Source organism: Lycium barbarum, chromosome 3 (genome assembly GCF_019175385.1).
Source record: "Lycium barbarum isolate Lr01 chromosome 3, ASM1917538v2, whole genome shotgun sequence".
NCBI lineage: Eukaryota > Viridiplantae > Streptophyta > Magnoliopsida > Solanales > Solanaceae > Lycium > Lycium barbarum.
The window spans coordinates 148,743,959-148,755,184 of NC_083339.1; the positions used below are offsets into that span (position 1 = coordinate 148,743,959).

The 11,226-nt window shown below is 38.7% G+C and overlaps 2 protein-coding genes across 2 annotated transcripts; one reads left to right on the forward strand and one right to left on the reverse strand.

Moving 5' to 3' along the window:
- Positions 1–861: 861 nt before the first annotated feature.
- Positions 862–4,861, forward strand: LOC132633579 (receptor-like protein kinase). Its single transcript, XM_060350086.1, has 2 exons — positions 862–4,298; positions 4,399–4,861. The coding sequence occupies exons 1-2, from the start codon at positions 1,319–1,321 to the stop codon at positions 4,743–4,745; spliced, it is 3,327 nt and encodes a 1,108-aa protein (XP_060206069.1). The 5' UTR covers positions 862–1,318; the 3' UTR covers positions 4,746–4,861.
- Positions 4,862–5,387: 526 nt separating this feature from the next.
- On the reverse strand, positions 5,388–10,223 carry LOC132633580 (glutamate receptor 2.8-like). The gene is made up of 5 exons (XM_060350087.1): positions 9,756–10,223; positions 7,718–9,036; positions 7,310–7,622; positions 6,816–7,222; positions 5,388–6,432 (listed from the first exon to the last, which is right to left on the reverse strand). Exons 1-5 carry the CDS (start codon positions 10,024–10,026, stop codon positions 5,809–5,811), a joined length of 2,934 nt encoding a protein of 977 aa, XP_060206070.1. The 5' UTR covers positions 10,027–10,223; the 3' UTR covers positions 5,388–5,808.
- Positions 10,224–11,226: the final 1,003 nt, after the last annotated feature.

The following is an 11,226-nucleotide window of genomic DNA, read 5'->3' on the forward strand; positions in this document are numbered from 1 at the left end:
AACACTGATAGTTAATTACTTAGACTTGCATTCCTGATTCAAACGGAAAAAAAAACACCCAAAATATAGGTTAAATACACGGTAAAAAATAAAAATCTGTATAGAATCTTACTTTATTTTGGGAATTAGATTTGAAACGTGAGAGAAATCAATGAATAGTTAATTAGAGATAAAAAAGGAAGTTGAATAATTGAAAAACTGATTTGAAATTGGAGGAAAGTAATGGATATGGTGAATAATGGCGTGTATTTAGGAGGTAGGAGAGAGACACATTTTTTTTTTGCTTAAATTTAGGGGAGTGAGAAGTTATCAGATGAGTGGTAAAAACATGGTAGCTATGTGAAGTAAATATGATATATTTTAGCTACTAAATATAATTATTGAAAAGTTTAGTTATGTTTCATAAACAGGTAATAATGGAACCTATGCCAAGTAAATTTTACATATAGTAATGTACTACAAAACATCTCCTAGGGATACCAAAATGATGCGTAGATATGAAACATATAATTTTCATAAAAAATTATTAGTTTGATATTATGAACATGAAAGTACTTTCTTGTTTGTTGAGAACATAATTAATTAAATAAAGTGTTTTTTTTTTAACAACTTAAGCTTTTAAATGAGATGATTATAAATTTTAATATGGTATCAGAGCAGACAGAAATCCTGAGATTGAATCTTAACGTCATTCATTATTCAAAAAATAATTCACGTGCTTGAAAATATAATTAAGCAAATAAAGGTGTTCTTTTTAAGAGCTTAAACTTAATGACATTAGACTAACATGAGAACAAACGATCTCTTAGTTTTTAGTTAAGACTGACTGAGTTGGTCTTGGTCGTCGGACATGGAATTTAAGTAAAGGAAGGTCAAAAAGAGTCCTCGCACAGAAGAAATACAGCCTATTCGGCAGAAGAAGAAGATGGCCCATCATTTCTGCCTGGAACACTTCTGGCAAGTTCCACCTAGTAGTAATTGTAATGGACCATTTCTTTATTATTATTAATTAGTAAGGTACGCTTTTCTGAATAAAGAATGCGACTATACCAGCCCTCCTTCCCTCCACTGCTGATTAAGGTAGTTAAAAACAACACATTGTTTTAGACAGTTCACATTTATCCCTTTGACACACCCTTGTGTTTTTTCAAGATGTTCCCATTTCCTTTCACACTTAAACCAACACTCTATTCAAGAAAATTCCCCTCCTTAAACTGCACTTCAAATTTCTTCTTACATGCTACTACAACCGACTTAGTTTTTATCTATATCCAGTTTTCATAATAGCAAGTGTTATTCTCTTCCTCTTCTTCAAATTATGAAGATTGCTGTTAAAAATTTGTTCTTTTTCTACTGTTGCTGGTTCTCTGTGTCGGTTTATGCTGTGTGTGCTCTTAGTTCTGATGGGACAACTCTACTTTCGCTTCTAAGGCACTGGAGTAATGTACCCTCCTCTATAAACTCTTCTTGGAATGCTTCAGATACCACTCCTTGTTCTTGGATTGGTGTTGAATGTGATAGCACCAATCTTGTCACCTCTTTGAACCTCTCTGGCTATGCAATTTCTGGTCAATTGGGACCTGAAATTGCTCATTTGGAGCATTTGCGTACTATTGATTTGGGGACTAATGCTTTCTCTGGTTCCATTCCTTCTCAGCTCACAAATTGCACTCTTCTTGATTACTTGGATTTGTCCTACAACACTTTTACTGGAGAAATCCCTCTAAAGATTGGAAATTTACAGAAGTTAACCTACATAAGCCTCTTCAATAATTCATTGACTGGTAACATTCCTGATTCCTTGTTTTCTGTCCCACACTTGAACACCATCTACTTTAACAACAACAGGTTAAATGGTTCCATTCCTTCCAACATTGGTAACTTGACTGAGCTTGTGTATCTCTCTCTTCATGAGAATGAGTTGTCCGGTCCAATTCCATCTTCTATAGGAAACTGTACTAACTTGCAAGAACTGTATTTGAATGATAACAATTTAGTTGGTAGTTTGCCTGAGAATTTGGATAAGCTAGAACACATTGTTTGTTTGTACTTAAACAATAATAGTCTAGAAGGAAGCATCCCTTTCAGTTTAGGTAACTGCAAAGATCTTGACACTCTGGTGTTGTCATCAAACCATTTAAATGGAGAACTTCCACCAAGTTTGAGTAACTGTACTAACCTAAGAGTTCTTGCTGCTTTCTCTTCTGGTTTAAGTGGTCCTATTCCTGCTTCTCTGGGCCAGCTCACAAAGTTGGAGAAGCTTTACCTTACTGACAACAATTTCTCTGGTAAAATACCACCTGAGCTGGCCAAGTGCCAAGCCCTGTTGGAATTGTTTTTACCGGAAAACCAACTGGAAGGTGAAATTCCTAGTGAACTAGGGTTGCTTAGTCGGTTGCAGACTCTCTCTCTATATTCCAACAATTTGAGTGGTGAAATTCCCCTCCCCATTTGGAAGATTCAAAGTCTTCAAAATCTTCTTGTCTATAGAAACAACCTGACTGGGGAGTTACCTCTTGAAATGACTGAGTTGAAACAATTGAAGAACGTATACTTATTTGACAACCGGTTTACTGGAGTTATACCTCAAGGTTTGGGGATTAACAGCAGTCTAACACTGCTGGATTTCACCAACAACACCTTCACAGGTCCGGTTCCACCTAATCTTTGTTTTGGCAAGAAACTGCAGAAGCTTATGTTAGGTTATAATCATCTTGAAGGTTGCATTCCTTCTGAATTAGGAAAGTGTTCTAATTTGACGAGAGTAATTCTCAAAAAGAATAATCTCTCAGGTGCCATTCCAGATTTTTTTAAGAATATAAATCCTATTTTCTTGGATCTCAGTGAGAATGGCTTCAGTGGGAAAATACCCCCAAGTTTGGCAAATCTTGGAAATGCTACATCAATTGACTTATCAATGAATAAGCTCTCAGGGTTTATACCACCACAGCTGGCAAACCTTGTCAACCTCCAGGGTTTGAATCTGTCGTACAATGGTTTGGAAGGGGTACTACCATCTCAACTTTCAAACTGGCAGAGACTGTTGAAGTTTGATGCAAGTCATAATTTGTTGAGTGGATCTATCCCTTCCACCTTTGGAAGCTTGGGAGAGTTATCCGTTTTGAGTCTGAGTGAGAATAATCTTTCAGGAGGTATACCAACCTCCTTGTTTGAACTCAAGAAACTCTCTGTGCTGCAGCTTGGTGGAAATGCACTTGGTGGGGAAATTCTTTTAGCAATCGCTACTGCATCAAGAGAAACACTGAGGTTGTTAAATCTGAGTAGTAACAGGTTGACAGGTGAACTTCCTGCTGAGCTAGGGAAACTTTCTTTCCTGGAGGAGTTAGATATAGCTGGCAATAATCTTACTGGGACTTTAAGAGTTCTTGATGGAATGCGTTCATTGATCTTCGTCAATGTATCACACAACCTTTTTTATGGTCCTGTGCCTGCAAATCTGATGAAGTTCCTGAACTCAACTCCTACCTCTTTCTCGGGAAACTTGGGCCTTTGCGTGCACTGTGATCTAGAAGAGGGCTCAAATTGCCCCGAGAATAGCAGTCTAAGGCCTTGTGATCTTCAATCAAACAATGGAAGACACCTAAGTGCAGCAGAAACGGCAATGATTGCACTTGGGGTACTGTTATTTACCATTTCCTTACTCCTAGTAATTGCTTACATGCTTCTGTGGCGCAAAAATTCTGGGAAAAGAGTTGCAATCTCTGCTCAAGAAGGCGCTTCGTCCCTGCTTAATAAAGTATTGGAAGCTACAGAGAACCTAAATGATAAGTATGTCATTGGGAGGGGAGCACATGGAATTGTATATAAGGCCATCTTGGGTCCAGGGAAAGTATATGCTGTGAAAAAGCTGGTGTTTGTTGGTATAAAGGATGGAAGCACAAGTATGGTTAGAGAAATTCAGACAATTGGGAAGGTTAGGCACCGCAATCTTGTCAAATTAGAAGACTTCTGGCTGAGAAAGGATTATGGACTGATTCTTTATAATTACATGGAGAACGGGAGTCTTCATGATATTCTCCATGAGACTAATCCACCTGTAACATTAGAATGGAGCGTTCGGTACCGAATTGCTATTGGAACTGCTCAAGGGTTGTCATATCTCCACTTTGACTGTGATCCTGCCATCTTGCATCGAGATATCAAGCCCATGAATATCTTGTTGGACTCTGATTTGGAGCCTCACATATCAGATTTTGGCATTGCCAAGCTTCTTGATCAGTCTGCTGCAACTCCCGCCTCCAATACCCTGCAGGGTACAGTTGGATACATGGCTCCAGGTACTTTCTTAAATTTTCATTTTTTTCTCGCACATCCTTTCTTTAGAGACCTCGTCATCTTTAGAAAAATAATACTGTCTGTTCTTGTCTTTGTTGACAGAAACTGCATTTGCAGCTGCAAATAGCAAGGAGTCAGATGTTTATAGTTATGGTGTTATCCTGTTGGAACTTATAACTCGAAAGAAGGTTTTGGATCCTTCACTCTATGGGGATACGGATATTGTGAGTTGGGTTAGGTCTGTTTGGGCAGAAACTGAAGAAATTGAGAAGATTGTGGATCCAAGCCTTTTGGTTGAATTCATAGACTCAAGTGTCATGGAACAAGTAATTGAAGTGCTTTCACTAGCTCTTAGATGTACAGAGAAGGAAGTCAGCAAAAGACCCTCAATGAATGAGGTGGTCAAGCTATTAACAAGGTCCAGTTCGAGTGTAAGAACCAAGTACTAGCTATCATGGACATGTAGTATCTAATGTATCAGTCAGAGGCTATTCAATATAAACTTTTGATGTGTTCTAGGTACAATATTCTCCTGATTAACGTAGTCCAACTTTCAACCTCTCAATGTTTGATTTCTGATAGGTTCAGTCTCTTTTTATTGGTAGAGGATGAAAAATATCTATTTACTGATGCAGTTTCGGAAGAGTAGGTGTTGGCCTTGTAGCTGTATATATTTTTCTTCATCACGTGTACATGGATGAAAATTAAAGATAACTTACTGCTGTTCATCTTAGTTAATCATATTCTCAGAAAAAAAAAACAATTCCTTTTGCAATTCTTAGCAGGATCTATTATGTTAAAGAAATATATCTCTCTCCCTAGCTATTTGCAATTATATAATTACTCCACTAAAAGAAGCTCTCTAGTGCATTTTTTTCTTATCTTTTTCCGGGGTGAAATTCGATAATGATTTGCAGTAATTGATAGCCGGTCTAGCAGAAATCTTTGCATGAGGAATCTTATACCTGCTTTCCGTTGCTTTTTCCAAGTCCCTTCCAAAACAAACCTATTGGAAAGTAAATATGTTCTCTTTTATTTTTGTGACGTTGTTATCTCTGATCAATTTTATTGGGGTACTGGGTTGTGGTGATAGTGTGTGGATTCATTTGTAATCATGGTAGGAGACGTGGTGCATATTATTTAAGCCTTTAGTACTGGGTGCAAGCTGGTTTCCTAGATCCGTAGCAGGCTGCAGTTACTAGTGGGGCATGATATCCGAGTTCAGAAAGATGCTAAAGAACCAGATCTTATTCTTCCTATTTTTGCTACATCTAAATTCTGCATCTACACATCATGAACTGGATTTTTTTTTGATAAGGTAATATTATTAACAATGGGAAGAAAAAGATTCCTGTATACAAGAGGTATACCAAAAGGTAGAGAAACTACATTATAACATGATTCTCTACGATTTCCAAGGTACACCCAAAAGCAATCAAAGAAAGAAGGCTATTCCTTAAATGTGTAAAATCATGTTCAGTCCCCTCAACTGGAATTTTGAACGGGAATCTGCTAGGAGTCTAGTTGTGCATTGCTGTTGTCCCTGTCAGTCGCATCAATGGCGGTGCTTAATTCTTCTGGCAAAGCAGGTGCCAAAACAGTAGAGTTAGCTAAAGTAAAATCTGTAGGTATGTTTGGCACTGCAATGTTGTTAGAGTGAGCGGAAAGGATATTCATAGGCAGACTGAGTACCATTAGATTAGAGTTGGACAAGTCAACAGAATGTGATGAAGAAACAATTTCTTCTGGTTTTGGATACTTAAACTGGGGGTTTCTTGCTATGAAAGAAGGATGAGATGAGAGGTCTCTTTGGTCAAAGTGTCTCCCTATTTCTTTAATTTTGGACCAAGTGGTAGTTCTGGAATTCAAAATTTGCTGAAGAGAGCATCTGTTTTTGTAAACATAGCTGACTATGAAAATAAGTACGCATGAAGATGTGATAGTGCCAGTTATAGCAAAGAGCCCTTTGAAACTTTGTAGTGAGACACTGACTGAGGTTTCAATGCTGTCTGGGCCATTACATGTGGGATCATCTATGGACCACTCCCGTTGAATGTCTAACATCTCACCGTTCTCTGTTAGCTTGATAACTGCTCGAGAGACATCAGCCACTAAAGGACTCCCCTTTGGGAAAACCTGTTGAGTTTCAAAAAACAAATGAGTACACCATCTGGGGAAAGGGATGAATCTATTATTAATATATACTACCAGGGGGAAAGGGATGAAACAATTCTTAATATTATGTATAATAGGGTGTGACCTAGTGGTCAATAAAGTTGGACGAAAACCATGAGGTCTTTAGATTAAAATCCCGGTGGAGACAAAAATAAAAATAAAAAAATAGTTGATTTCTTTCCATCTGCCTAAACCTTGGTGGGCAGAGCTACCCAACACTTGTGCTAGTAGGAGGTAGCAGGCATCAAGTGGAATAGTTGAGGTGCGCAGAAGCTGACCCAAACGCCATCAAATATACTACAAGGAGACAAGACCAAGTAGAGCTTAGAGGCTTTTATTCTTACAAAGGCAAAACCATCAGTGCGAAAGGTAGGGCCGACAATGGTGTACTTGTCACAGTACTTTGATAGGAAGAGTTTGGAGTAAGGAACCACATCAAAAAATGCTGATATGTTGTCACTCTTGCTTCCATATGACAATGCTTCTTTATAATCTTCTGGGAGCCTGTACATCTTGATCTTTGAGTCCTTAAAACCCATCCCCCTTAAAATATCACATACAAATGAGCCTTGGTAACATCCCACAGAATGTCCTTTCCTGATGAGTTCCTTCACATCTGCAATAGCTGGTCGTAGCCTCTGTACTGTCAATCTTGATGATAGGCTAGCAGTGTAAGTGGAGTTCAATATGAGTATTACGAACAGCCATACCACTACAACCAGACGAGCCAGATTGCTCACTATTCTTTCTCCTACAAAATAAAATGTCAGAATAAATATAAGTCGGGTAAAGTCATTCATGCGAGATGAAAAGATGCTTTTTCAGGTGATCAACTCACTGTGTGCGAATACTAAAGTGGAGAAGGGAAAATAGAAGATCATGCCAAGATGGTGTGAAGGAGGACCCCGAAATGCTGAGCTTATCCTGTGTTCAAGAATCCAAACAGCTAAACCCGTGACAAAGAAAAAGGCTATACTTGTGAACCATAGTTCTTTCTTCATGGGCTTCAAGAACATCCACATATCATTGTCATCCTCATAGGTAATTGGAACAATTCTGACCACTCCTCCTTCTGCGAATGGCAGAGTGAAGTCCACGTAGTTCGATCTGTTTCCTGTGATTGTAATATCTCCAATGGCAGCATCATAATTCTGATTTTACGGGGTCAAAGAATAGAAACACAATCTGGTGAGGAAATAAGAGGAACGACCAACTGGATACCAGTACTAGTTTATACTATAGTTACCTGAAGAAACACTTGATGTATAAGATCATTGTAACTCCCTGCACATGAGCCATCCGGCTTCTCAAAGTGAAAGAAGTCATAAGGCACTGCATATGGTAAAGCTGCCATCACTGATTTGAATACGTCTATGTAATACCCACTAAATTGAACAGCACCTGTCCTCGAATCCCTCATCACATTCAAGTATTCCTCAAAACCAGGCCTCACTGCCACTGCAACTCTTAGCTTTTTACCCCTCACTGGAACTTCCCATCCCCTTGGTACCACTCTAGATCTCCCTGGCCATATGATGCTACTACTGAAATCCTCCTTTGAGGTTGAATTAAAATCGTCGCTAGTGTTGCGTCTCTTGAATCCATGAGACTGTGTCCAGACTACAACCTCTTTCTCTCCATTTCCAACAATATTTAGCATTTTATATGATGTTGGATACAACTTTCCATCAACTAGATGGAACATCCCTCCAAGCCCTTCAAACTTAGTTGTCAGAATTGCTTTGAGAAGTTTAGGACCTGTTTTTGAGATAGGAAGGTTGAATAGGTCAGAAGAATTGAGGTCAGAATCTTCTGGATAGTGAGTTCCAACTTGCTCGGCAGCCACAGCTAGTGCCCATATAGTATCATATGCCCATACATCAAAAATACTCACCATATCTGCTGGTTTATAACCAGGATTAGCGAGGTCAAAGTTTGTCTTTTGCAAGCTAAAGGACTCAACAGTGCTAGTCTTGGGAATGAGTGGCTTTACCCCCAATACGCCTTGCATGGCTTCCACAACATGTAATTTCATGGAGGGAAGCAAGTCCATAAGACCACTAGTGATGATCCAGACATAGCCCTCGCTCATCATACCTATATCCCTGGCTTTTAGAAAGAGCTTGGGCCCGAGAGAATGCGATACATGTACTATGAATACCCTGGTCTGCATGGTCATCATCTTGTACAGCTCTTTGAGTATAAAATCCTCGTCAGCTGATACAGGGATGAGGCTATTGTAGGCAATAAGAACATTGATGTCTTGCAAGGCGTTATACAAGTAAGGAACAATGCCTTTGCCGTACTCTGATTCTTCATAAATGATCACAGCCTGATTCCATTGGAAGGCTTTGACAATGGCAGCAATGGCACCAACCTCAGTGTCATCAGTCTGGGCTGTTTGAATGAAATATTTAGTTCGAGGTTGAAGAGAAGGGCTGGTTGCAGAGAAAGATACTATCGGGACTTGAGCTCTCTCTCCAAGATTCATCATGAAGTTGGCTTGTGTGGATTTCTGAGGCCCGATTACTGCATCAACCTTTACAAATTTCAACAATTCAAGACCTGCAGTTTTTATACAAGAGTAAGATGGACTTTATTTCCCGAAAACTTCTCCTACTAAATTTTGTACAACTTTCCAATTGTAGGCATGTACACAGTCCATTTAGGCAGACCAGATATCATGATATGGCTGATCAGACTGACTGCGGGTAAATTACTGAAATTGATAGAAGCATTCAAGGCAGTTGATCACATACTTGCTGGAACCTAAAAGTCAGAGGAGGAGTTGGCATTTCAACTTTATGGGTTCTAGATTTTAGCACGAAGACTTCAAGTGGTAATAACTAGGTTATAAATTTAATATTTGTACACATTTACTGAATTTCTTAACACAAATATACTTTTGTCCATTTAGGCAGAGCGTATCCGGGCTTCTAGCTCCACCCCTGCCAGAAGTAGTAGTAGTAGCTACATCAATAAGAGGGCAAAAAAAAGGAAAAGAAGACCATTATTCTAGGTATAATGTACTGAGGTTGACGATATAGTGACCTCAGTATCCCCGCGCTAGCTTTTGAAGCTAGCAATTCCCATTATCAACTGCAGCGTCGTGTTTCTGGATTAAAGAAGATTGTTTTGCTTCTGAATTCTACACTGATCCTCGCAGGTACTTCATTCTTTTCCCTTTTATTAGTACTGTATCTACTGGAAAATGAACATTAACATAGATTTGTCTCTGACAGAGGAAAGGAAATCTTAAAAGGAAAAGAGGAAAGTATACTTACTCGAAGCAGCTGCATCAATTACATTTCCTTTGGAGTCCCTGACATGAAGAACCAATCTTGTTGTGTAGTTGGGATGGCGTGCATAGAAGTCGGAACGGGCTGTCGCCAAGCAGTCAAGAGCCCTGTGCCCGAGCTCTGTTTCCAAATCAAGAACCACACCCACTTGAAAGCTAATAACTGAGCCGTCGCCACCCGAGGCGCCAGAGCAACACAAGGCGGAACTCATTGTAATAAGGAGACCAACAAGAATGGAATGGAAGGAGATGTTCATTGCTTTTTCAAGGAAGAACACTAATTGATTAATTCAATATACAGTATTCTTATATCTGTGCTGCTTATATAGGCATCAGTTGACCAAGGCTTGTATACTAAGATGCATTTGCATAGATTTGATTTTGTTGTATACCTTTCCTTTTTACGGTTTTGTTGTATATGCATAGAAGTCAAAAATAAAATATGCTGTGAAACTTCCTGGATATGGGGAGAGTGAATGTTATTGGTAAAGTCTTAGTTATTCTCAGACCTTTACTATATAAAACTACCAGGATGTTATCAAGTAATACAACAACCCTCAGCTCCAAACAAGTTGGGTTCTACTATATGAATTATCACTGATCATGTTACTCTATGTAAATTCACCTCGGACTGGTATTATATAAAATAACATAAAAAATAAGAAGTACCAAAAATGATTCTTTATATTTTCTACTGACGTATAAATCTCTGAAAGGTTAAACAATTCATAGAAAAACAAGTTATAAAGCAATGGTTGTAAATGTCTATCCTAATTTATGAAGCCGGCTTAATTTTTAACATCATTTGATTTTTCCTAGTATTGACTTTATATCTGGATTGGATGCTAACTAGGTCTACGTTCGTCATCTATCTTCAATTTACTGTGTAGTTACTGTTATGAGGTGCTTAGACATCGTTTTTCTCGTACATGGACAACAACGTCTTCCCTCATTTAGATTATGTGGCAACACGTTGCTAAGAGACCTATATGAGACAAATAATTGTCTTGTCCTGCCGAGGTACAAATCAAAGTTTGGAAACATACAGAAAAAAGCGTAAATGTCAAAGGGGTAATTTGGAACTAGTGGAGACTATCAACTAGTAGTATTTTCCAAGTTCGATATTCAACAAGTTTGCGGTCCTAGCGCGTAGGGACCAAGGGGTGCATCTTTTGTACATGAATTTGACTTCAGCCTGAGTTTATCCTTGATATTACGTTGAGTAATAAAGTCTTGGCAATAGAGTAAACATAAAGCTGTGACAGACAGCTCATATGTTATTGACATTTAACATTATAGGGGGGCAAAATCAACTCCTCTTTTAGTAACTCGCCAACTTGTTCAAAGTTTAGAACGGTTGGGTTATGATTCAGTTGTTAACGTGATTCAACGAGTTCAACTTCAAATGGCTCATCCAACTATTGGATGAAATGGGTCAAATGGTGTAATCCAACGGG

Coding starts and splice junctions, on each gene's coding strand:
- LOC132633580 (XM_060350087.1), bottom strand. CDS start 10,026: ATGAACATCTCCTTCCATTCCATTCTTGTTGGTCTCCTTATTACAATG. Junction 7,623..7,717: donor TACATCAAGTGTTTCTTCAG/GTAACTATAGTA, acceptor CCGTAAAATCAG/AATTATGATGCTGCCATTGG. Junction 7,223..7,309: donor CACTTTAGTATTCGCACACA/GTGAGTTGATCA, acceptor TTTATTTTGTAG/GAGAAAGAATAGTGAGCAAT.
- LOC132633579 (XM_060350086.1), top strand. CDS start 1,319: ATGAAGATTGCTGTTAAAAATTTGTTCTTTTTCTACTGTTGCTGGTTC. Junction 4,299..4,398: donor AGTTGGATACATGGCTCCAG/GTACTTTCTTAA, acceptor CTTTGTTGACAG/AAACTGCATTTGCAGCTGCA.